The sequence below is a fragment of the Accipiter gentilis genome, chromosome 28 (assembly GCF_929443795.1).
Source record: "Accipiter gentilis chromosome 28, bAccGen1.1, whole genome shotgun sequence".
NCBI classification, from domain to species: domain Eukaryota; kingdom Metazoa; phylum Chordata; class Aves; order Accipitriformes; family Accipitridae; genus Astur; species Astur gentilis.
Genome location: NC_064907.1, coordinates 10,242,621 through 10,269,576, shown reverse-complemented (window position 1 = coordinate 10,269,576; position 26,956 = coordinate 10,242,621). Strand labels below are relative to the sequence as shown.

General features: G+C 43.4%; 2 protein-coding genes across 2 annotated transcripts in view; both read left to right on the top strand.

Annotated features, from left to right (window-relative positions):
* The window catches only part of GGPS1 (geranylgeranyl diphosphate synthase 1), a 407,079-nt gene that overhangs the window by 327,414 nt on the left and 52,709 nt on the right, over positions 1-26,956 (top strand). The window lies entirely within an intron of this gene.
* Positions 43-26,658, top strand: GPR137B (G protein-coupled receptor 137B). Its single transcript, XM_049831547.1, has 7 exons — positions 43-518; positions 9,249-9,298; positions 15,485-15,707; positions 19,566-19,719; positions 21,776-21,900; positions 24,784-24,908; positions 26,487-26,658. The coding sequence occupies exons 1-7, from the start codon at positions 150-152 to the stop codon at positions 26,596-26,598; spliced, it is 1,158 nt and encodes a 385-aa protein (XP_049687504.1). The 5' UTR covers positions 43-149; the 3' UTR covers positions 26,599-26,658.

Here is a 26,956-nt window from a genome sequence, read left to right as displayed (position 1 = left end):
CAGCCCACAGTGAGCTGCCAAAGAGGAAGTGCAGCTTGTTTTCTTTCATTTTCTTGATTCCTATGCTGTAGGAAGATGAAAGGAGAAGGAGGAGGAGGCAACAGCGGCAGCCAAACTTAATAAATAATTCTGACGATTCCTGATATCAAATGGAGGCCTCTGAGTGGGACCCACTGAAAAATGACACCCTTCCGCCGACCCTGACGCCAGCTGTCCCTCCGTATGTGAAGTTGGGCCTGACCATTGTATATACTGTTTTTTATTCACTGCTTTTTGTGTTCATCTATGTCCAGCTCTGGCTGGTCCTTCACTACAGGCACAAGAGGTTCAGTTACCAAACTGTCTTTCTGTTTCTGTGCTTGTTTTGGGCCTCTCTTAGGACTGTGCTCTTTTCATTTTACTTCAAAGACTTTGTCACAGCAAATTCTCTCAGCCCCTTCATCTTCTGGCTTCTCTATTGCTTCCCAGTCTGCCTCCAGTTTTTTACCCTGACCCTGATGAATCTTTACTTCACACAGGTAAGCAACAGATATTTGATTGATTAAATCTGACAATGGTACAGCATTATTTTGTGAGAATCATGAGAAAAAATGTAAATAACAAATGTACCTTGGCAATGCAAAAAGCAAATTTCAGTTATTTAGTTGCGAATTTTAACTTTTGATCTATATGCAAGTGATCAGTGTTACAATGAAACTGGAGCCTGGCAAATAATGGCAAATAATATATCTACTGTCTATTAAATGGGTGTCATTTAATTTAAAGGTTGGGGAAAAATGTATAGAAGAGCTTGAAAGCTGGACACCCAAAATGCCGTTCTATTATTATTCTTTATTATTTTTGTTGTTGTTGTTATTAGACTTCATAAACCTCCTGGCTTAGCAGACTTGATCTGTGTGTGTGTGCAGTCAGAATTGTAATTTCTAATTTTGCTGGCAAACACCCCCCCAGTTTTTCATAAGTTGGCTGACATGTTTCTGAGTGAGATTTCTATTCTGTGTATCACAATCAAAACTGTTGGTCGGGTCCTATGTGGACCCAATTCTTATAATCTGTATTAAAAATAGCAGTGACTCCGGACACCACTAAGTGCTGTACAGAAATACACCCTCTATTTCAAGCACACTGTGATGTAAAGGTAAATTAGATGTACAGTGGGGTAAAGGAAATAGTATCTCCATTTCAGAAAGCTGTCTCAAGCATGTATCTGTGCTACAGACAGCTAAGAAGCCAGATGAGTTAGGCTCAACAGCGCTCCAGGTTGCTGCAGTTAGACTTGCTTGGAAGTATTTATGGTGAGCTTGGGTATCTTGGCACTGGGCTGCAGGATTGGATATTGGCATGCTGAGGCAAAGAAAGGCTGCTGGGTTTGCCTAGGATCTCACAGGAAGCTTGCGGGAGGGCAGGGACTGGATTCTCTGTCTCCTCAATCCCACTACCATGCCTGGAGCAGGAAGCCAAGCCTACACTCAGATGACCCTTGTCAAAGTCTGCTTTCCCAGTGCAGGAGTGGTTGGCCAGGAGAGCACCAGCCAGGCCTGGAGCACCCCCAGCGGTGCTCAGGATGCTTTGGGTGTTGCTGTGTGCCCCACTTGGAACCAGCTTGGTGCCTGGTTCTGGGTGCCCCTGTAGTGCCTACGGTGTTAACAGTGCTCTGTAGTGGTTACAGGCCTGTCAATTCTGAACAGCCTGGCTGGAGAGATCAAGATGCTTGTGAGAGCTGCCATCCCAGAGCTGAAAAAGCGGCAGTGGTAAGCATGACAGCTGTAAGAGGATCACTTGAGTTGTAGAGGGTATTAAATACTTAGAACCACATACACAGTTTTGTGCTTAGGTTTACTTTTCTGGATTCAGTGTCTGAAACACCTGCTAACTCACCCCGCTCCACACCCTGGGACTTGAGATATATTAAGGGATTACAGGAACCTTTCATCTACATGCTACTCAGATCCATCTCAGGCATATGGTGACCTATGCTTTATCCCATAGCTATTGCGAGAGTCATTTGATAATGGTGCAGTTCCCCAGGGGCAAACGTCCATCACTGCACAGTCCATGCCCATCACAGCAGCTGCAACTAAGTCATAGCCCTAGGTATGATTCTTCCCTTAGACATACACGTAGGGCTGCCGTGGAAGTCTGGAGGCAGAATGCAGCATCCCGGCTCTTTGCCAAGAGAAGCTGAGGCTGGTGTGAGCACAGAGGGGGCACAGCAGCCTGCACTCTGTGCATTAGAGTGCCAGCACTAGGGAGATTAGTGTTGCGGGTAACTGATTCCTTTAATCTAAGGAAGATCTAGGAAGAGAGCATACAGAATGCACACATGTGTCCTTTTAACTTATTTTTGGCATTGCTGTCTGATATCATTCAGGAAATACAATTCAGTGGTTGGAAACAGAAAAAATGCTAAGGCTATTGGTTCTGCCTTTGAGACAATTTCTGCTCTGTCATCATGAGTCCTCATGATCTTCCTCTGAGCCCCTCTGTGAAGGATTGTAATAGTTACCTGTCCTGAAGGGTGTTGTGAGGCTTTTGAAACAATATTTGCAAGGGACTTTCAGAGTTTGTGATGTGTGTCATAATCTTTAAAGATTGTGGGCCACTGTAGACAGGCATGTTATTAGTATTGTTTGCTTTCGAGCTGGTTGCTCCCAGTGAAATCTCATGTCAAATTTATCTCCCCAGCCAAAACAAAGCCTTAAGAAATACAAGCACAGCCATTGTATGAATATAACGTAAGACACAGAATAAGTGCACATATTTTTAATTCACTGTTATTAATTCTTTACTTCTAACCATTAAAAGGTGGTTTGGCTTGAAATTCAGCATCTTCTTGAGACTGTATATTTAATGTGCATCTAGCTTTCCACAGTAGGCAAGCAAGAACTAGTGTGAAAGGGGTGGGGAGAGAGAATTTTGTTTTCAGTAATGGCTTATAACTTCACAGACCTGTTCAGAAACAACTTGTAATCCTTTTTTTCTCTAGAAGGCAGGCAAGAAGGGTCTGCAGCAGTCTCTCATTGCATGAAAACCATGCTATTTAACTGGTGCTTAGTTAGAGGGGAAAAAGTGATCTATATATAGTATAGGGACAGAGGACTGGAAGAGACCTTATGGGTGTCTGGAATTTGCAGGTGTTTATTATCTGCTGTACAGCACCTACCATTTCTAAATGTGGCACTGCTAGGAAAACTTTTAGACATAGATGTGAGAAGACAAAAAACCTAATTTGGCAAGTGCCTGAGGGCATTTTTCAGAATAATAAGCACCTTTGAACTTGACAGAAAGTTACCCACAACTATTCACTTTTTAATAGGTATCCCAAAGCAATGGGGACGCAAATTTCTACTGTATTTTATGTGTAGCAAGACAAATAAGCCATGATGATGTTGGCAAAGCAGAGGTTGTTCCCAGACTTGAGCATCACCATCAGCAGATACAGCAGAAGGAGCTGTACTGTGTTGGCGCAGGTTGCTAAAGCAGGTGACCTGTGGGTGAAAGGGAAGTTAAAATCAAAATAATTTTGACTCAGAACAAGGGATATTTGGAATAAGAGTCAAGTTCGGGTCCTTTGCTACGGTCTTGATGCCCTACTTAGGGCAGAATAGAAAGGGTGCTGCAGATAAGGCTTATATAATATTAGCTTCTCTCAGAAATCCCAAACTGGAGAAAATACATGTGATTTTTAATGAAAACAACTTATTAGAATTTATTAATCCTGTATCTGTATTAATTCTCTTCTAAAGAAAAAAATGTGACCTACACTCTCAGGATAAGCCTCTGTCTACTTAGAAATCATTAAAATAAATCTCAAATGAAGATGAGATCCAGTAGCACTTCTGTAAAACAATAGTGCAACACTGGCAAATAACTGCATTGTACCAAGCCAGAGCAGATCCTTGATCCTCATCCATCAGATAGGGAGCTGAAGCGTGCATTTCCACCTACAAAGACCAAAAAGCCCACAGACAGTTTGCCTCACACCTGCAGCTCCCACGGGTTTATTTTGCTGCATGATAAAGCAAAGACTGCAAATCAGCAGGTAACATATTTTCCACTTTAAATGGCTCCAGACAGTGAGGATCCCAGGTCTTGGGCACTCTTTTATTTATGTCCTGCCTAGCCAAATCTTCCCTGTCCCTGACAAGGGGAGACTGAGATGAGTTCTCAGGCTTTACAGTTAGTGCTGTGGGCAAAAGCGTAAAGAGGCTCTGCAAAATAAGATAAGAAGTTGCCTTTTTTGGTGTGTGTGAGGGGTGGGCAGAGAAGGGCTTGCTTCACTTTGTCCTGTTTGTTTAGACTTCCCATTTCCCTGGGGAACAGGATAGAAATTAAGCAGGAGGCAGGCTAGGATGGAGGGTTACAGACTCAAAGAACAAGGTCAGGGCCAAAGACCGTGAGCCATAGGGGATGCTGGAAATCCCAGGCCTCCCCTGTGGCCAGGCACAGGAAACAATTTGGTGGGCTGTAGGTTTAATCATCAGGTTGGGAACTCCTGCAGGACCTAGGGAACGTGGTGCTGAGCTAAAGAACTGTGAGGCTCTATGGGTGGAGAAGGGCTGGTAGACAGATTTACCTCTCCTTCCCCCTCCCTAACCATCTTCCCTTTTCTCTGGCATCCAGACTGAGAAGTTTACCCTGCCTCCCAGGCAGGGCTGATAAAATCAGGGACTTTCAAATGAAGAGAAATTGTACAGAGTAAGACAGTTTAGAGGTGAGCTGGCCATGCTGGAAGTGCCTGGCAGGGCGGGGTAAAACCAGCACCAGTCTTTCAGAGAAGTTACATGTATCTCAGTGGAGCTGGGGTCTCCCTTATCTCTGGGAGGAAAATGAAGAGAACTTTTCAGCCTCTAATTACTGGGGATAGCATTTCAAAAGTAATACCACCAGTGAGAGAACAAAGAGGGCTGTTTATTTAGGACAAATATTTATTTTTTAGTAGAAATGAATACACCATGTATTATAAAGCTTATTATTAATTTAAAGCGTGCTTTAGATGTATGTAGAACTACACAGGACTCTAACTATGGATGGTAAAGCATCAGCAAATATGTTTGGCATAAATCATTGCCCTCAGTATTGGATCTATATGAGACAAATTGCAACTGCAGACTGGCTGGCTGTCAGCATCTGACATGAAGAATAGGGTCATTTAACTTAGAAAATAATTTGACAAGAAAGCTACATATGCAAGTTTACTGTGGCTGCCAGGCCCGCAATGGTCCCTGTCCTTTAAAGACTATTTTTACCAATTTACACAAGTCTGAGTATGATAGCGAGTCATGTTGGCCATGTCTGTAGGCCTTACAAACCATGTAGAGTTTAGAGAGTAGAGGGAAAACTTGCATATTTTGGGGGAACTGATCCAACTGAAAGTATGAACATGGCAGAAAGAGAGAAAGAGGAAGGTAGACCTGGGACTGGAAGATACACAGAAGAGGAAAGGTATATGTGCTGATGGTGAGGGGCTCTGGGCTTGCATGAGGTTGTGGCATATTTTCAGGGTGCAAAGAGAAGTTTGCGTGGAGTGTGACAGAGGAAGAGAGGGGCTGTAGTGAAAGGAACTGGGAAGGAAAAGTATACGCACTGCTCCTTATAAAGATTTTGAAATGAGAACTGGTAAATAAAGCTGAACTTCATTCCTGTACAGAGGGCCAGCTTGAGACATATGCAAGCACTTAACACATACCTGAGGCTTTTTGGTAAGCTGGGCTGTGGCTCCTGTAAAAGTGAATTGATCAGGTAGTAGTAGAGGTACACTGGAGGTTTGTGCCATCCATTACACATCAGTTCAGCTAAATCAGAGCATGGACTGAAAGTTGCTCCAGTGAGATTTTCTTTTTCTTTTGCTCTGGGAATATGTGACTTGGCTTTAACACCTGTTTCATTGATACTTGTAGGGTCAGAGTGGCTCCTGATTTAACTTTCATTAACTGTAGTTGGAATCCCCTTAAGCTACAGCAGCCTAACTCTGCCTTCTCTGCTGCCCAGCAGCCCTGCAGAGCTCTCTGCAGCCGAGCTCTGATGGATTCCCGTGCCATCCTCACTGCTTCTCTGCTGGGCCCTGGTAAAATGTCTTTAAGGCCAGCTGTTTACATCAATTCCTGCAACAGAAATTTTCCTTGGCTGTATGAAGGGCTTTTTGGACTCCTTTTGTACTGCTTCAGTTTTATATGCCAGACATATACCTCAGGGGAGTGGAGGAGGGAGTGTGAGAATCTCATTTGAGGTTTCCAGTCCTTCAGCAAAAACAAGGAGTCAAAACAGGATATTTCTCATTTAAAGAACAAGCAAAAGGGGAAATACTTTTAAGAAGAAAAAGTAACCCTTTAGACATTAGAAAATTAGCAAGGAGTTTCACTGAGTTTTCTGTGTTGCTGTTCATCTTGGGGCTCTCTGAAAGGTCTTTTTTAAAAAGTCTGCCTTCTGCTTGCTGTTTAGTCTATTCTTAGGAATAGCCTGGTTTGCTCTGGTTTGCTGGAAGACTTGCTTAGATGACTCAGATATTGACTGGAAGCTTTCTCAACACTGTTGCGGGGAGGGGCCATTGAGCAACCAGTCTCTTCAGCTAAATGACTGTTAAAAGCAAAAGCTGCACCCACGCATATAAGGTATATTGAGATCAGCTTCTGACATCCTTACTCCCACTGAACAGCCCTTTATTCTGTGACAATCACATTGCTTCCAGCAAGGCTACTCATGAACTAAGGCCCCATTGGTGTTTAAGCAAAGATGGCAGAACTTGGCTGCCTGTATTTCTGTATTAGCAGTGAATTTGTAAGAGTGTCTATGCCTTATAGTGTAGCTTTCATTCTATGTAGCATCCATTTTTTATGCAATGTTCATTTTCTTTCTTAATGGCCATTTTGCTCTGATAAAATTCAGAAGCATTTATCGGCTGGGAGAGGCCCACCAAATGTGGAATCGCAATAACAGCTGTTTTGGTGATCTCGCATCTGGATCCTGTTGGATCTGCAGCAGGAACGTCATGTTTGGCTTTAGCTAACTTACCCATGGAGCTTTTGCTAGGTAGGACAGCCTTGGACTGGTTTATGTGACAGGAGTGCTCTGTGACATTATAGCGGTGAGTGGATCCTTTCTGGGGAACCACAGGAGATGGTATGCAGGAACTTGTGAATTTTCTAGGTTTTGTAGACCTGGCACAGCTTATTGCCCACTGCAAATTGCTTGTCTTTTGTAGTTCTTTGCACAGACTCTGCATGTTTCTGTTCAGTGCGACTGAAAGCTGTCAAAATTAACGGTACAATATGTGTGAGTAAGAGCTACTCAGAACAGGTGAGGATTGTGGAATGGCCCTTGAGACAAGTTTTACTTGTTTAGTTTCATTGAGGTCAGGAGTCTGTTCCTTCCCGCTGGCCCACAGTGTCTTTCAGAATAAGCAAAGTAACAAGTCTAGTTCAAAAAGTGTACAGGAGGTATTTTGAAGCCCATCTCTTCTCTAAAAACTGACAGCCCCTCTTTGTGCACCACGGAAACACAGAACATTCACAAGCATCTTGTACCTCTCCGTTCAGTAGCAAGTAAATAAATTACCATAAAACTTCTTCCTGAACTCCTGTGAGAATTCATGATCCAGGAATTTGGACAATCTTTGGATGAATCACAAATATCTTGTGTAAGGGATACTGCCGAGATGTTAACTATTTGAAAGCAGTATCAATGGTTGCAGAATATTTTTAGAGGTTTTTTTCCCCAACATTTTCAATTTTGTTCTCAGCTATTATTTTTCTAGGGCCTGCTGAAAAGCTCAGTGTTCTCTGCTGGTTCAGCTAGTGCTAAGCAGGCTGATGCGTCACAAAAATAATTTCCATGTCAAGGCAGCTGTTTATGGTGAATAGGAGTTAAATGACAAGTTGTTCCAGGAGTGCTGGAACAAGTGAAGCCTGATTTTCTCCAGATCTATGTCTCATGCTTGACTTTGAGCTGTTTCCATAACTAAACATTTCTTGTGATACTTTGCTATGCTGGCTCTCTGACACTGGGTGATGTGTAGGATTATTATGCAGGGTTCTTCTCACAGAGGTCACATATCAGATGCATTTATAGAGTTTCTTACTTCTGTTGCGTCACTAATTTTTAGGAGGGTGATAAAGGATCATCTCTTTGATGCTTCAATTATTTTTCCATCAGTCCTCTGATAGGACTATTTTAGGATTAGTGTGGGGATGGATAAACAGGTTGACAGGCAGACATAGGCCTACACATACATAGTGCTCATGTAAGTCCTGTTTCCTTGGGAAAGCATGATAATCATAGCAAATATTATGCAAGCTATACTAAAGAGCATGCAAAACCAAGTAAAATGGATAAGGCTGGATAACTTGAGGAGAAAACAATTAGGAAACAACCCAAAATAAGTCATACAGCATGGGGGTTTTTTTTGTAAAAATAGCAATCAGTGTGCTTCTGTGTTGGTTTAAATGAACATTTGTAAACTGAGTGTGTTTGGAAACCATGTTAGCTTATGAAAAAGCAGTAATTCTTCCCTTTAATTTTTTTAATAAATAAGATATAAAATATGCTAATGTATTTTTATATAATTTCTGATGGTGGTTAAACACCTGTGATTAATATTACCTAGCTACATTGCAGAAAACATGTCAGTATTTTGTCATTTCCATTACAGCAAGGTAACTACTGGGCCTGAGCTATATCTCTGTAAAAATACATATTGTTGTAGAGTGAACAGACAGTCAGCAGAAGCCAAATATTCCTCAGAGTAAAACTTTGAGTTTGGTTCTTGATGGCATCCTTTTGGCAGTGTAACATGGATACAAACATATATATCCAATCTGAGGCCAGGGTACTATGATGGGCTCTTCATGGGAAGAGAGCATCTGACCCAATATGGTGGTATGAGCTGGTCTATGTGAGAGGCATGTACTGTTAGGTCATGTAAGAGCCTAATAATTACTTGCCTCTATGATTATATTGGCATTGGTCCTCTTGTGAATACTGGTATAAAGGACCTTATTCCTGAGCCAGAGTAAGTGAAAATAATGGTGTAGGCAATTTGTATAGAAGTACATCATGATCGCCTGCTGGGTGGTTTTAATACTTTGCTTAGAGCTTGCCTGCCATGGATAAGCAATAAATGCAAATCTGTTATGTAATGAAACCTATCATTACATTTCTCGTGACCTGTGAGACAGGATTCCTGTGGATCACAGTGCCTTTCTCTACTTACATGTATCCTATGTTTGATGCAATACTCTTCTGTTTTGCAGGTGATTTTCAAAGCGAAGTCAAAGTATTCCCCAGAGCTACTGAAATACAGGTAAGAACTATGCAAATGTTTAATGTGGTAAAGAAGAGTTGTCATGCTCTTTGAGAAACACTACATCTTTTATAACTTGTGATGCTCATATCTCAGCTATTCATATTTATATACCAGTGTTTTATGATGATGGTTCTGAGGCCAGCTTCTTCCTATGACATTTAGAAGTCTGTGTCATTTCCCAACACAAGCACCATTTTTAGACATTCCCATATTTCAAAGGCAAATATTTCAAATACAAGCAGAAAACACTCACCCTGGTGATTTGTTTGCAAGTTCCGAACATTTGTATTGCTAGCTGAATTCAGATCTAGTGCTTTGATAGAGGTAGCAAAGTGATGTATTTATTTTGACAGGAATGAATGGGACTGGGTATGTATTAATCAGTGAGGTCAGTGGTAATAAAAACTCAAAAGTTTTGGGAAGATGAAAGAAGAGTTGTGAAGGGAAGGAGCTAGAGAGAATGGATTCAACTTGGTGATGTGTTTGGGAGCTCACCAATAACCTCCCATGACATGTTGAGGTTATGGTTGCTTTGCATTTAGGTGGAGAGATTTGTTTAGGATCTTGTTGAGCAGGAGGAATTGTCAGGGACTACTTGAAAGCTCCCCAAAGGGCAGTAATGTCCAGAAAGCTGAGGAAGAGCTCAATAATTAATGTTTATTGTGGCAATGCCTAAAAGCATCAGTTGTGCAATGTTGTTTAGATGGGGGAGAGAGAGGTTGTCTCCATTCTAAAGAAAGAATTTACAGTCTGAATTCAGGATAGGAAAACAGAGTAATTTGAAACTGAAATCTGACCTGTTACTTACTGACTGTTAGGAGAACATAGTACTGTATCAACAGGTCAAATATTAACATTCTCTTCACTGGGTGAAAAACTGGCTGGCTGGACGAGCCCAGAGGGTTGTGGTGAATGGGGTGAAATCCAGTTGGTGGCGGGTCACAAGTGGTGTTCCCCGGGGCTCGGTGTTGGGCCCCGTTCTGTTTAATACCTTTATCAATGATTTGGATTAGGGGACTGAGTGCACCCTCAGCAAGTTTGCAGACAACACCAAGTTGGGAGGCAGGGTTGATCTGCTTGAGGGTAGGGAGGCTCTACAAAGAGATCTGGACAGACTAGATCAATGGGCCAAGGCCAATTGTATGAGATTCAACAAGGCCAAGTGCCAGGTCCTCCACTTCGGTCACAGCAACCCCATGCAGTGCTACAGGCTTGGGGAAGAGTGGCTGGAAAGCTGCCTGGCAGAAAAGGACCTGGGGGTGTTGGTCAATAGCTGGCTGAACATGAGCCAGCAGTGTGTCCAGGTGGCCAAGAAGGCCAACGGCATCCTAGCCTGTATCAGAAATCGTGTGGCCAGCAGGAGCAGGGAGGTGATTGTTTCCCTGTACTCGGCACTGGTGAGGCCTCACCTTGAGTCCTGTGTTCAGTTTTGGGCCCCTCACTGCAGGAAAGACATTGAGGTGCTGGAGCATGTCCAGAGAAGGGCAACCAAGTTGGTGAGGGGCCTGGAGCACAAGTCTTATGAGGAGCGGCTAAGGGAGCTGGGGCTGTTTAGCCTGGAGAAAAGGAGGCTGAGGGGAGACCTTATAGCTCTCTACAACTACTTGAAGGGGGGGTTGTAGTGAGGTGGGTGCTGGTCTCTTCTGTCAGGTGGCTGGAGATAGGACGAGAGGAAGTGGCCTCAAGTTGCAGCAAGGGAGATTTAGGTCAGATATTAGGAAAAATTTCTTTACTGAGAGGGTTGTCAGACATTGGAGTAGGCTGCCCAGGGAAGTGGTTGAGTCACCATCCCTGGAGGTATTCAAAAAGCACGTAGACGGGTTACTCCAGAACATGGTTTAGTGGGCATGGTTGATGGTTGGACTCGATGATCTTGAAGGTCTTTTCCAACCTAAATGATTCTATGATTCTATGATTGTCCTTGCCCTGGAAAGTTTGTTATCCAATTGGGTTTCGATATAGCTGGAGAGGAGATCATCTGGAGCAAGTGCTTCAGAAACCATGTTTGGTAGAATGGCAGTACAGTGAGAGCAGTCTTGGGGTGGGCTGTGCTTGGGCTGATGAGGGTATGGGACACGCAGGGTATGATGGCTGACTGAGGGATGTGGACTCCATGCTGAACCTCAGCTGATGCAGAAATTGTCAGGATGGAAACAGAGAGGCTGCATCTATTTTGGTGGCCTCAGGAATGCTTTCAAGTTAGTGTGTCTGTGTGCATACCTTAGCCACATCCCAAACTAGAAGGGGCAGGAGCTGGATGGTCCCTGGTAAACACCATGGCATACAAATACATTCGCCTCCCTTTGCACTCTGGTTTTTGTGGGAAGGAAATCCAGAAGTATGGGCTGGTAGACAAGCACAGCACACACCAGCCAGGTCCCCAGCCAGCCCCCAATGCAAGTGTGCCTGCCTCTGATGGTACACATAGGCAAGAAGAATAGAGCATGGCTTTGCACAAAGCCTGGGCTGCAGGTCAGGGTGGTAAAGGGCAGGTCTGCAGGTCTATGAACATGTTCCTGGCTGGCTTTAAAGGTGAGAGGTAGAAGCTTTGAACCTCATCTGTTACTGATGTTTATGGGAAGGCTTTATTGCTGAAAACTGCTTGAAAATGTCTTTCTGCAAGCGAAGGGAGCTTGTGATATTTAGTCAATGGCTGTGAAGTGACTACATCAGCACCCTGCATGTAGCTCTTGGGGCGTTTCCATTCCTAAACACTTTTGTATTGTCACTGGAATTACTCATGTACAGACTACCCTTCCCTCAACAGCTCCATATCCACCATGACTCTTGCCTACTGCACTTCTAACACAGATCAGTCTTGGATCTGGTCTAGCCTTTTCTCTCTTATTCAGCCCTGTTGGTAAATGACTTCAGTAGTATTTTGTTTTAATATCTAGATCTCTTAGCACAAATGTGGTTAGCCTGCGTAAGAGCCATATAAATAAAGCTGACCTAATTTCCTATCTTATACAGGGCAATTGAAGTGGTGTAATATGTGCACACCCACAGCTGAGCTCCTGAATCTTAATTGTAACAGGCTACTCAAAGACATAGAATGACAGAGTGGTTTGGGTTGGAAGGGACCTTTAAAGATCATCTAGTCCAACCCCCGTCTCATGGGCAAGGATGTCTTTCATTAGATCAGGTTGCTGAAATCCTGATGGAGAGATGGATGATGGATGGTAGAAAGATGCATGGCCCACAGACAGGGGCTGGAGTCTGCACTTAACTGAATTTTATTTTTCTTCATTGCTGAATGTTCACTTTTTGATTTATTTTTTTTCCCCTCCATTTTCTTTAATATGTGTCAGACCTTATTGCCTGCTATTAGCATTTCTGCATGAGATAATAGCAACAGGGCAACGGAGAGGTAGGAGTGTGGTCTGTGTATTGGCACAGGTTTCAGAAATCAGAATCATTCCAGATATGAAAAAAAATTTATAAAATCCTATCAGAGATTCAGAATCTTAAGCAAACTTTACTCAGCACAGCCTTCATGATGTTAGTCACTGTGGCAAAAGAGCTCAAGGCGAAGCCTCTGCCAGCCCAACTTCATATTTAAACAGTCCTTCTGCACGTCTCCCTGGGCTTGGGGATTTCTCACAGTCACTGGGTTTGGATGAGGCTTGCTGTGCTGTGTGTGCATGCCTTGTTACACATAAGCCTCAGCCACTGTATGGTTTCTGAGGAAACCACGTACAAAATGCAGTAGTTTCAAACACATTTTCCTGTTAAACAAGGGAAAATTCACTGCATTCATCTGAAGTTTGATTTTAAGCTCAGAGAAAAACTTAGGGGTGCATCCAGCCTGACACAGAAAGAACAGAACACCCTAGCACATGCCTTCCCTGGCCAAGCCAGATTACACACAGCTCCTTTAAGGGACGAGACCCAAAGTGGGGATTAGGCACAATAGGCTTTTGAACAGTCGCTGGTGCAATCTGGAAGAACCTCTCCTGCCCTGCTTTTCTATTTTCTAAAAAACCCCATATGCTTATTCATGCCTAGTAGGTGCCCTTGTAGATGAGATGTAAGGATACATTCTGCCTTTAAGTGAGTTAGGAATGCTTTCTGCAGCTGCAGAGACCCTAAAACTGCCCTGAGAGACACAGCCTGCATCTCCATCAGTGCTTATTCAGAAGTTCAGCAACAATGCTTCTATTGTGAAAACAGGCAGCCTTTTCCCCAGCCACATCATGTTAATAAGGGGGATGGAAGATCATTATGTGAAGAGCTGCACAACTGACTGGCCATGACAGCTCACCCTGGCACATACGGGAGTGTGTGGGCATGAGAGCATGACAGTGCTGCCTTTTTTTTTTTTTTTTTTTTTTTTTTTGCTAAACTCCATCAAGGAGGAGCCTGGCCTTGGAAGCCTCTAAGCCTTGCTGGTTGCAAGCCAGCATCAAGGGCATGCAGGCCATGCTGAAGCAGAAGGTCCCTCTGACTAAGAGGAGCAAAAAGAGAGCATGTACTTACTGTCCTGCAAGCAGGCAGCATGTAAGAGTATACCTTTCCTTGTAGGCCCGAACCCCACAAGAATATTTTACCTGCACTACAGTAGGGGAGCAGAGATGAGACTATTAAATAGACTTTGGGAGGAGAAGGAAAGGAAGACATGTGACCACCACTTTTGAGATATTAATAAAAGCTGTAAATGTACCACCACTACAATTGGGAACTGCATTCTCCAGAGGAAGTCATGTGAGAGAGGAGCTTCAGGACTGCAGTGCTTCTAGCATCAGGCTGTGAGGTTTAAAGGAACTACCTCTAGCTGCTTATCCTAAAAACAGAGCCCTGCCCTGGAGGGTTAAGAATGAGCACAGTCTTCCCCCTGAGAAGGAATTTCCATGACTGGCAAGGAAAAGACAGCATCCTCGCTCACTGCCAGATATAGCTGGAAAGAAGGGCATTGATCCACAGGCAGGGACTTTAAGGCTTTCAGTTCTCCCTGTTACACATTTAAAAGGTCTCAAAGGTATACCCCTTCCTTTCCTACCCTCTGAAGAGAAGCCAGCTGTGCTTCAGCTTTGTAGCTGTGTTGATGCTATCCCAAAAGGATATGAATGTGTGAAAGAAGATCACCATTGGGTAAAGTATTTTTAAACAATCAGAACTGGATTCCTCAGGGACAGTCTGGATGTTTGTTGTCAGCCAAATTCAAAGTCCCCAGCAAGCATGAAAAGCTTGGCCAAAACCTCTTGTTCAGTGACTGCAGATTATGACCCTTATCAGTAATTGCCTTGGTCAGCAATGATAATGAAGTAAGCAAACACCTGAAATGGAAAAATGACCTTTTTTTTTTTTTTTTAAAACTTAAAAGCTCCACAGCTGTGTGTAGGAGTAAAGAGGAATTAGAAGCAGCTTTCCCTGAGTATGTGGTATACTTAGATTGCAGGTATGAGTGCTGGGTAGGTGGGAAAAAACACATGGAGAAAACTAGTCCAGCTCCTGGGCTTCTGTCTGTCACATTTGTGTTCTAGCTCTGCTTCTGTGGTTGTGCAAATGAACCTTTTGCCTGCCATAGGTGGCAAAATGCCAACCCAGAATCAATATGCGTATTTACATTTCCTGATGTTTCTTTCAAGAGGTTGCCCATGACCAAGTTATTTAGGAAAAGGGACAGAGAAAGATGCTGGGGAACCAGTAACTCAGAGATTTTTCCTACTGTTGGACACCCCCCTAATTTAATATGAAATCTGACGGCAAACAACAGCAGTCAGTGATGCTTCTCATGACAGTGGTGGTGTAGTAAAAGCAGGGTCAAAACCAGTCCATTCCAGGCAACTCAAGTCTTTTGTGAGGTTTCTCCTGTCAGTGAGTAGTCAGAGGGTTTGTGCTGTATATGAAGTGCACACTCTAAGAAAGTACACGTGTATTCTAAGTAGTTTTTAAGAACTGTGCTGTTGTATTTCTGCTGCAAACAGTCTTCTATGTTTTGCTGCTTGATATTAGTTTCTTTACTTACAGCTTGTTGTGTAACTGTAAAAACAGGTTTGAAATGATCTGAGTTAATCTCTCCAGCAATCTGGAGCACTTTGATTTGGGCTCAGGCAGCTGGTCACTCTATCAGCTGTGGCAGCCCAACACGTGCAGCTTTCATTGCTCAGAGTGCAACTTCCATCTCATGACTGACACTTGCTGAATAATGTCGTTAAAACTGTTTTCTCCTCACTCTCCCAGGTTGCCCCTCTACCTGGCTTCTCTTTTCATAAGTCTCCTCTTCCTCTTGGTGAATTTAACATGTGCAGTATTGGTGAGGACACAGAATTCAGAGAGAAAAGTCATTGTCTCTGTCCGGGTGGCAATTAATGACACGTTGTTTGTGCTGTGCGCTGTTTCACTCTCCATCTGCCTGTATAAGATTTCCAAGATGTCTTTAGCCAACATTTACTTGGAGTCCAAGGTAAGGTACATTTTCAGTTCTTTTCGAGTACCTTCTGAGAGACAAGGGCAGTGCGAGGCAAAGCCACAGTTCTTTAGATCCCCTGAGAGCTGGAGGCCTTGACCTTCACAGCTTGTGCTTGGCTGGCCATCCTGCTCAATATATGCTTTAAATACTAAGTGGTAGCAAGGGTGCTTTTGGCTAACACCAGTGACCCCACAATATGTATTTTTGAGGCAGAGTTTACAGAACTTATTGGCTGGAGTTTCTCACAGCTGTTTTTCAAGTGAATACTGCTTTCTCTAGATCCTCATCTGAAGACCACCTCATTTCAGTACTGCTGCATAGAAGTGGTCTATACTTTGGGATCCTTCAGCTTGTCAAATTATAGACTGATTAAGTTAAATGTTTAAGGTAGCAGCATGCTGAAGATAAGCCAGGCAGAGGAATATGAATCTCTCTTTATACATTTGCATACTGTCCTATAGATAATGAGAATGTGTTTTAAAAGACTTAATGCATTATAAATTCAGCCAAGTGGGGAGAAGGGTTAAAAGTCTCTCATATTTCTCTACAAAATATTCTTTAAAGAAATATTGTTAGGTTTACAGCTTTGGACACGTTCAGTGATCAAGGTGCTGGGTGGCATCACGTAAGCCTGCAGTGTTTATTATAAAATCAGTGAAGGTGTTTTGTATTTATAAATAATGAAACAAGGCTTTCAAAGGTTCTTGCATTTGCAGTAGATAGTTAAATCTTAAAGTAAATTATTAGTTTAACCAATAGCACATTACCTTTACCACAACAAACCTTTCAAAAATGTAAGTTTCAGCTACTGTTTAGAAAATCTTATAATAAAATTCCTCTCTCTGTTTACTTAATCAGATGAAAGGAGTGCTTTTCCTGTTTAATCAAATCTGGCCATACTGCACAACAACGGAAAGTTCAGGGCTGCATAGAAGATTTAAAAACACAGCTTAGTTTGTTTTGTTTCTTTCAAGCCTGTCACTTGCTGACCAAAGGGCATGGGCAATGGATTATTTTTACTAGTAAGAAAAGTTTTTCTACTGCTGCAAATCACAGAAGCGTAAATCTCTGTAACAAAGCAGTGTTAACCTAAGGGAGGCTTTGGTAGATTACTTTGTTCCGTTTCCTCCTCCTATAGGAAACCTGATCTTCTTCACTTCAAGCTATTTCACAAAACCCAAACAAACTCTAACATTATTGTAGACAGGAAGGGACAGGACACTCAGCTGACAAAAGTTTGAATGTGGAAATGAGAATTAAAAAGCGCTTTGCTCCTTTCTGCTGACCTGAAATGGGAGTTCCTCTGGGGGCTTTCAGTAGGATTTGACTGCACATACGTAGGGATACAGATGGCTGGAGCTGGCAGTGAAAAAACATCCTGGTTTAATCTGCTACTGTTGTGCTGAAAAAGCTAGCTAAAGAAGAAAAACCCACTCTCTATAGTGATGTGATAGAAGTAACGTTGGAGATAATGCGTGCTCTGCGGTGCGTGTAGGTAGGCTTCGGTACTGGCAGCCTTTTATTTGCATCTCCCATCTGCTGGCACATACCTTCTGTGAAGGAAGCACACACCAGTGAAAGTGCGCAGGTGAAAAGGCATTCACCTCCATGACCTGGCGTGGAGGACCGGCCTGCTTCTCTGCACCGAGGCTACGGCAGCACCAAGGCGGTGCGCAGCCCTGCCCATAGGTGCTGACTTGGGCCAGTTCTGTGCTGGCCAGAAGCATCAGGCAGTGGGACATGCTACAAGCTTGGGGCTCCCCCTCTTTTCCGTAGGGGCCTGTGACTGGAAAAGCATTCTTCTGGCTTTACTTTTACTGCTGTGCTCTCCCTTCATCAAGCCACTAAGTATACTTGACTGGCAGCAAAACCAGGACACTTTTACCCCCTTTTTTTGTATTGGGATTGACGTTTGTTAAATCGCTAGCATATTTAACTATCAACTATTAAAGAATGACAGCTATGCGGGGAGACCTATATAGGGAAATACCGACCCCATTCTGCTCTTCACTTCCGCTATCCCCAGTCTGTAAATGCTACTGAGCTGGGATATGGTGTGTGCGAGTCAGCAGCTCCCTCTGCTCTCTCCCCCTTGGTTTCCATGACAGCATCGCCGACTTGCTAGTACTGAAGGAGAGCAGAGAAGAGCCTAGCAACATTTCCTCTCTGTGGCATTTCCTGCTTGCTGGTCTCGCCACAGCTTTCACCACTGCCTACTCTGTATCTGGCTTCAATTCCTGTATAGCAGCAGGTTCTTGGCTCACTCCTGACATGGCTGCAGGTTATGGCCTGGTGAATGGTGGTAGTTCCAGCGTGTTGTAAGCAGGAATTCAGTCAGAGAGGTTAACTGTACTGGGGATTTTGTAATACTCCCGAGTCTGACCGTTCCCTGAATCAATATTATTTTGCTGGGAAAACAGGCAAGCTAGTTTTCTGCAAGCTTTTGTGACTACTCCCTGAGCTCCTCTTTACTGACACTCACCAGGGAGTGCAGACCAAGGAGCTGGGTTGACAGAGCCGCAGGGACAATAGCCACCAGCGTGGGTGAGCAGGAGTAGTCTGGTAGTCTCCTGAAGGCCAGGGGCTCAGGACATGGTGACTTGGTGACTTTCCCTGATACTTCACTAGCTATTCTGTTATGCCTGTGCTCTACCTGCCACAGTGCTTTGGACCTCTGCTCCTTGGCTGCAACCCTGGAAGCAGAGCGTGTGAGTGGAGGGAACGGGGTGCAGACCTTCCTGTCTCCTGCGTTGATATGAAAGGTCCTGTGAGGGGAGGACCAGCTTCCCTTCTGGCCTCCCTCTCTCTTGCGTAGATGAGAGGAGCCCATCCTCGTGGCTTGGGTCTCTGCCAGGACGGGCAGAGGGCAGGGCTAGTGAAGCAAATGACTGCAAGGTATCTTGCTCTTCTAAAAGCACACAGGGCTTTAACCCATCTTTCCTCCCTCGGCTGTGCAAAGCACTGTTCCAGAGCCAAGTGCATGGAATTTGCTTTGAGCTTCCTTGAAAGGCAGTCCTGCTTTTGTACATCTGCCTGCCTCTGTGATCAGACTCGCACTGGTCCCTGTAGCCATGGCTCCTGGATTCCTTCCTTTCTTGCAGCTACAGCTCCTGTGCTGGTGTCTCAGCTGCCCACAGTGACCCTCCCCACCTGATACAGTGCTCAGGCGTCCCACTAATTCCTCGTGCTGGATTAGGCTCTTTCCCCTGCTCTGTCCTTTTTTTCTCTCTAGGGCTTAGGAACTGTTGTGATTTCACACATTCCTCCCCTTGTGCCCAAACTCCCACCAACAGACTGCCCTGCCACGGTCACTCTGCCATAAGCCATGCTTCCACTTTGTCTTCTCTGTGTTGACATTAGGTAAGGCGGGATGTTCTGTTCCTGTCTGTGCTGTGTTTAACTGCTGACTGTTATGATCTCTGTACTTAGGAAATAGGTGCAGAGCAAGCAGTTGTAAAAAGATGCAAGGTTGCATCATACTAGCTAGTCAGCATCTGATGCAGGATGCTCTGTACCTAATGCACAGCTGAAGGCCGAATTCTCTTGCTCCATCTGATACCAAGTGTAGTTCTAATGTGTTTTCATTGCTCTGAAAATAGCACTTGTACAATAAGTTGTAGGAATTAGTCACAGCCCATCTTGGTAAGGGCTTGAACTGCTACCATTGCCTGGAAACCACTGTACTGATAAAATACAGGAATAGACATAGTGTAGGATATACTGAACAAAGAAGGAAAGAGAAAAAGTCAGACACATTAGACAGAGTAGCATGACAACCCTCAAAGTCCATGCAAAGCAATGTTCTTCTCAGCTTCCCTTATGAATAATAACATGTGCTTAAATCTCTTCCAGGGCTCATCTGTCTGTCAGGTGACAAGTATAGGAGTGACTGTTATACTACTTTATACCTCACGAGCCTGTTACAACTTGTTCATCTTATCATTTTCCCAAACCAAGAAAGTAAATTCCTTTGATTATGATTGGTACAACGTATCAGATCAGGCAAGTATGAAAATATTTGGTAATGAGAAACACCCATTCTGTATGTGATGGCTGATTTCCTAAAAGCTATGACAAGAGGAATTAATATATTAAAATCCCGTTATTTTTTTCTTTTATTCAATGCACTAAGATTGTTTTGCTCCAGGAATACAAATTTCTGGTAATTTCAGCATAAGGAACAGCTAAAAGAAAGATGTAACCACTAGCCTAATAATAATAATAATAATAATAATTTTTAAAAAATCTTTTATTTACCTTGATTTTATTGTTAAAAAAAAAAAAAAAAAGCACCTTTTATGAAAAAAGACAGGTGTTTTGTCCATTAGAAAGAATGTATCGTACTTGGAGAACCAGAAAACCAGTACTTAATTCCACTGAAATGCAGTTATTTACCTTAATTCTGTCATTAGTGTGACAACTTCTGTAGTTTGAGCATAAGACTAAGATTCTTCCCAACCTTTAATTCCAAGGGACAATTCCGATTGAAAACTAACAATGATAAAAACACTAAAGGAAATAGCAGGGGATTCTTCATTGAATTTTATGAAATTTGGGCATCCAGCTCTTTTCTCTGCTTTGAAGCATGTAGTTAGGTCCCACTAGTTTTCCAGTTCTCTCAGGGCTAGGCAAAATGGCAGGCCTGGGTCTGGACCATGAGTATGTTTTGTTTGGCCTCAAAATCCCAGACGCTTGATGACTCCCCACCCCCTCAGCAAGCACCTATGGACCAAAAGCAATGTTTCCAGCCATGCAAGGGCTTTGTATTGCCAGGGCGGCCGAGCAAACCTGGAGCCATTAACAATTTTCTGTTGAGCAGTAGATAAAACTGTAAATAAGAAGCAGGTAAACAGTAGGGTAGGATTACCCAGAGGACCTCATTATGAGTTAGTTGTGTAGGGTCTGTCAAGGGACCACTAATCAACCCTGCTGCGGTGCAGAGAAGAGGAGTGCAGCTAGGTGTTGCTGCTCCATGTAATTAGAACACACAGGTTTAGGCAGAAAGGCACTGGTTTGTGACTCATTTCCCGAATCAAACATTTTCCCTCTTGTTGTTGGGGCCTGGAGTGTTGCTGCTGCTCCTGCTGACCCCTTGCAGGGGGCACTTCTTGTGCTGACTCCTACAGTCTGCAGTAACAGGGGCTGGAACTTCAGGGCCAGAATACTGGGTCCCGTTTTCCCCTGTGGAGGCAGAGGTTGTTCACAGGGAAGCTCACTGGAATGCTTTAGGCCTGAGGTCTCTATGACTGATTTTTGAACATCTGATCTGACTTGTTACATTGGGGTTGCCTGGGTTTTGGGGTAAATTATTTGAGCCGTATGTAAAGGGCCTGGAACTGAGGAGCAGGTAATCAATTTGCTACCAGAATCAAAAGTCACTTTTAAAAATACAGCCCAACGTTTGTACTGTGGTACTGCCTCAGGTCACTTGTCAGAAACATTACCCTTTTCTCTTCTGTACAAAACACATGAAAGGACAGGATTTGCCCTCTGTGACTGTGGTGAATGGTGGAGGGGAAATCTAGAGAGAAGTTCAAAGCTAATGCTAGAGTAACAGCGTGGTTATTCAAGCTAACAATGTGCACTAATTTGAAGGGATCCAAGCCTTAATTTTTAAAAGCCAGATTGCCAGCAATGCTGTTGGAAGACCTGGGCATTGGTTGTTCCTCTACATGTTATTCCCAGCTGGAAAAGGACTGGAAAACTGGTTTCTCATTATCTGGATTTGATCACTTGATCAAATAGTTGCTTGCCAGGATCTTAGACTAGGAAGACCCTTGCATTAAACTTTGCTTTTGCTGGAGGAAAGATAGCAGGAGGAGGAGGAGGGAGGAGGAAAGGTAGAAAGGGAAGTCATGTACCTAGTGAGATAGCCTATTGATTTTTTTTTTACTATGCCTTTAATGATTAGCCAGGTTAATCTGGCCTTACTGAATGGAATTCCTGGCCGCGTTGTCAAGCACTTCAGCCACTTAAATATAGGTTTTCATAAGAAGACACATTGCCTCCTGCACCTGCCATCTTTATTTTAAAACTTTTCTCTTTGACTTTTCAACAGGCAGATCTGAAATGTCAGCTGGGAGATGCAGGTTACATAGTGTTTGGAGTGATCCTTTTCATCTGGGAGCTCTTGCCTACTTCCTTGGTGGTGTATTTCTTCCGTGTCCGAAACCCTACAAAAGATCTAGTAAGTGGAATTTGTTAGTGATTTTGTTAGTGTAATGCCCAGCCAGGTGTGGAGGGCTCAGCTTCTGAAGGAGCTTTTGCTTCTTTACATTTTGACTTCTCTTTTTCAGTATGTCCTTGGCAGAATAAAAGCAACCCAAACTTCCTACTTTTTATATTAACTCCTTGTGAAAGAAATGCATCATGTTTACCCAGAAGGAAGACAAGGTGTTTCTCAGGCAGTTTACCTAAAAATCAGGAACCTTCTTAAATTTAAGGACATCTTCCCTTTGAGTTAATACAGTACTTTACTGGAGTCAATGGAAAATGAGTTTGCTATCCAAACTTGGGATCTTTCATCACATAGCAGTGAAAATAGTTGTGTGCTAACAGTTCAATGGCATGTATGAAATAACAGAGTGAATTCTTCAGCTCTGTACCCATTGAATTGTTTCAATGTCAAAGATCAATAACCACTATAAGCACTTGCTGACATTTTTGTTTGCTATTTCAGCAGAGCAGAGATTAAGGTGTGAGTTGTAAGGATAATTCCCCATAAGCATCCTTAATATCTAGGTAGTTAATAGATGGGCAGGCATCTTTTTATAGCTGTAGGCAATATCTCCGGGTTAGCAGAGGATGTGCTGGTTGACAGGCACATGGGGAATATCAGCCCTGCACTAGGATTACCGAAGTAATGTCTCTGTTTCTGTAGGCCAAACCAAACCAAAGCTAATATTCCCCAAGAAGGATGTGAACGGTAAATTCACAAGTAAGGGAAACAATTAATAGAATCACTTTTTAGAGAAGGGAATGGTTTTTATTCTAACATGCAGATTTCAGAGACAATGAGAAAGCCAAGCTGAACAAGGAAGTAATACCTGACGTCACACTAAGAAACCCCAGGAACCGCAGTGTCCATCACAAAAAAAATCTCAGCCCCACTCCTGCTTAGGAGTTAGCCAGGATAACTGCAAAGAGAAGAAATGTTTTAAAAGTACAGTCCAGTGGTGCTGCCCTTCTAAAAAGTGATCACAGAGAGATGTCATTTTATCTGAAGTAAGTTTAGTAAGGCTGGACCTGGTGGTCACGTTTGGATAGTGTGGGAGAGATTCACAAAAGAACGAAAATAAGGGATGTGGTATCTCTCCTTTAAAAAAGCTGATCACATGAAGACTTGGAATCCTACTCAAACGAGAGCTCAAATAGAGTCAGACAGGCAGTATGCTCTCACAAGTCACAGAGCACTTCAGTAACACATATAAGATTATATTTTTGCATTGTGATTTGCAGAAAGCCTTAAATCTCCAGCTTCATAAAGATACAGTTCAGAAGAGCCAATCAGTGATATCACTTCTTTTATGAGTACCTTTTTTAGGGTAGACATTATCTGTCATAGTGGATAGGTCATGTATGGATTTTTTCTACAGAAGACAAATATTTATGCTAAACAATATCACGGTAAGAGGAAGACTGGAAACAACATTGTTAGAAAAAAGATGAAGAGACTGTAGCGAGGCAAAACTGAACTTCAGTGCAAGTATGCCACAAGAGGGAGACCAAGGGCCACAGGACTTTAATGTGTTCAGTAGGCTGCCAGAGCAGTTAAGTATCAAATGGTCCAGCGATTGAAAATACTCGGCCAGACAGCATGGGATTAGAATTAAAACAAACCCTCTTTTAGTTAAAAAACCTTAACAACAACTCTGATTTAGTAAAAATCCAAAATGTTCTTTATTTTTAATAAAGAACAATCCCAAGAAATAGCTGTTCTTTGGTTGTACCTTTCATTCAGGACTTAAGAAACAAAGTTTAAGTAGAGGCAGCCTGTGTTCAGCCCTGTTGAAACGTACAGCTCCACTTCACAGACGATTATAGCCTGGAACGAGCTGTCTGTCTGCTTTGGGGCTGACACAGTGTAACTGCATGCAGTGTGTGGTCCTTTGCCAGGCCATATCTTCAGCCAGACAAATGTTGGAAATGGGGAGATGACAGAGGTGGACCTATTTTTAGTTCATCTTTGTCAAAGTTATTTAACATCTAAAACACAGGGGGAGATTAAAGTGCTCTCCTGCTTAAGGCCAAGGAGAAGATGTCATCCTGGTTTATCCACAGGTGCAGGGAACCCTGTTCCCTGGGGATGGAACCAGTGGATCAGTGGAAGAGGCTCAGCTGGGTCCTAGATGTCCCTCTGCACTGTTTCCAGAATCACACAGAGCTTTTGAATCTTGTATGTTTTCTGTTTTGATTCGTAGAGAAATAAAAGCAAAATGTTTTGTAAATAAAGGAGTTACATGAACACCCCCTTCCCTCTTTTATCAAAGGACCTTTCCTTGGGATTTGACCTTCACAGCACTGTAGGGTAGATACTGAAATTGCTCAGAGAGGTCCTAAGGGGCTTTTCAGCTGTGGTTTCATTAAGAACGGTGCCAAGGTTGATCAGCATGATCAGTTCCTGAGGCAAGGGAGGTAATGCACCAGACAGGAGGGTTACAAATGTGGGAAGTAAAACCAAATCTCTTCAGGTGTTTCATGTCCTTCAGCTCCTCAGCCACTTCCCTACTGCTCACTTCAAGTCAGCTGGCTAAAAGTGTAAAGTGTCCAGGATGGACAGGAATTCAGCAGACAGGTTAAATGCATGCTGGAGGGTGGTTTCAGAAATGGGTCATGTCTGTTAGCTAGAAGGAAGGAAAAGGAAAAGCCGTTGAGATCACTAGACTATGACTATGCTGGTAGAGAAAAACAGAAAAATGCAAAAAGATTTCTATTGTCTACAGCAAATGTAAAATTGCCTATTTTATTTTGGAAGGTAGGAGGTGAGTCTGCAGTGAGTCCTTCTAGAAGTCAGGCACCAAGCAGTTTATCTATCTGTCGCAAGCACTGACTGAGGTTTCCCTTCCCTCAGGCCAATGCAGGAATGGTCCCCAGCCACGGCTTCAGTCCCAGATCTTACTTCTTTGACAACCCTCGCAGATACGACAGTGATGATGACCTAGCATGGAATATTGCACCCCAGGGGGCACAGGGCAGGTAAGATACAAGAAGGAACTGCTTGCTTCCCCTAAAAGAAACTGGAGGAGGAAGAACTCTCATACACTGCGGAAGAGTAATGTAAATTGTATAGCTCCAATTGTTGCATAAATTCCAGGGGGTGAGGGGAAGACAAGGGGGAAGCTGAAGTGGAAAGGCAGCACTGTGTGACTGTAGGGATCCGAGAGCCCCATAGAGACTACAAAGACACAAGAATGAAAACAGGTATATAATTTCAGAATTGTAACAGTATGCCACACTTTGAAAAACTCAGGTCAGACCTTTGGGTCGCATGTTTCACCCTCTGTTTCTTCCAAGAGTAGCCTAAGAAGTGCCATTTACTAGTTTTTAAGTGTGTGAGCAAGGCAACCTAGAAAACCAGCTGTCTCCCTGCCTTCAGGGAGAGCAGGGAGAAGCTTGACAGAGCAGGGAGCAGCTTGCAATGGTGGTAGCGAAAAGCCTCTCAACTTCGGTTGCCTTGTAACGTGGCCAAATGTCTTGGGGTTTACCTGAAATGAAGGGGGCTTTTGCTTTCCTGCTTGCTGAAAGCTTATGCGAATCCACCCAACTGCTGAAATCCCACACAACCTGGAACTGGGACAAAAAGCCTGTTTTCTCTGTGTAACTGCGAGCTTTAGGTAGGGATTCCCTTCCAGGAAAGAGCAGTTCACAGCAAGGATGATAGCACCCAATTCAGAGAAGGAAAGACACAGCCGGGACACTATCCTGCCCTGAAAGGAGGCTCAGTCTTGTCTTACTCCTTTGCTGTTCCTGTATCTACACTAGGCTAGTAGTAGATAAGTGTAATCACTCATCTTAAAATGAAGACTAACTTGCTAACAGTTGCTAACATACCTAGCTCTAGTTCTTGTCAGTCATTTAGCTAAGATTGCGTAGTCACCGTCTCTGAGCCCAAACCACCTTTCAGTAAAGTTGGACATTTGCTCTTCAGTTATCAGTCGTCCCCCCCCGCGTTAGTTTCTTCATATAGTAACTGAACCCATTGCAGATGCTGGAGGTGGTGCACGCCAGGCTGGTATCCAGCCTACAGTTAGAGGCACCCTCCCCTCTGGGCAGGGACACAAGGGAACCAGCCGCACTGGTAATTCAGGCACGCTTCCCAGTGGAAGCCAAACCAGCCACGCATGTTGTCTCACACTGCTTGTGGGAGAAAAGCCGCTGTGCCGGAGATGCTAACCAAGTACCTGTCCCTTGTACATGGACACAGGAGGTTTAAGGCTGTCCCTGAGAGGCCCTTGCAGTGACAGGACTTGGCAGGGATTAGAAGCACCGCTTCTAGGATTTTCAAACGCCTTCTGGAATAGTGAATCAGAAAGGGGAGGGTCTCTGTTGAACTAGAAGAATCAGGAAACAGATAATGAGTTGAGAACACTTGGGCCAAAATAATTGACAGATCAGAAAAATAGTAGCTGCTTGAACCCCTGGTTGGGGTTTTATTTTATTTTTGCGCTTCAGGGTGAGAACTACCTCTCTGCGATTGCATTTTGCCCACATTCACCAACCAGCTGTCTACAGAACGAACCTGCCAGTCACTGACACTTCTGTTTTCTTTTTAAGTTTCTCTCCAGACTACTACGACTGGGGCCATCAGAACAACAGCTTCATGGCTTACATAGGATCCCTCCAACAAGATCCAGCGCTGGACACAGACCGGCCAAGCCCTATATAACTTCAGTCAACTACAGCGTTCTAGGACATTCCACTATTAAAACAAATGTTCTGAAAAACAGCGCTTAGCAATTTTTCTTCACCTTTTGGTTTTTAGAAGTGTTCCTATGCACAGATAAATGAAGAACTTGGCTTTGCCACAAGCTTTTCATAGTTCAAGGAGAAGTATAAGCTAATGATTTAAACTTTGAAGAATTCTAATTAATACCTTGTTCTAAGCCATGGTCTTTTTGGCTTTGAATAGAGTTGTTAGAAGGTATAATTTAATCATTTTATGCTCATTTTAAAAGAGCAAACTTCATGAAGTGAAATGGCGTAATTATTTTCTAAGTATTTTTATTTTTACACTGTGTATTACA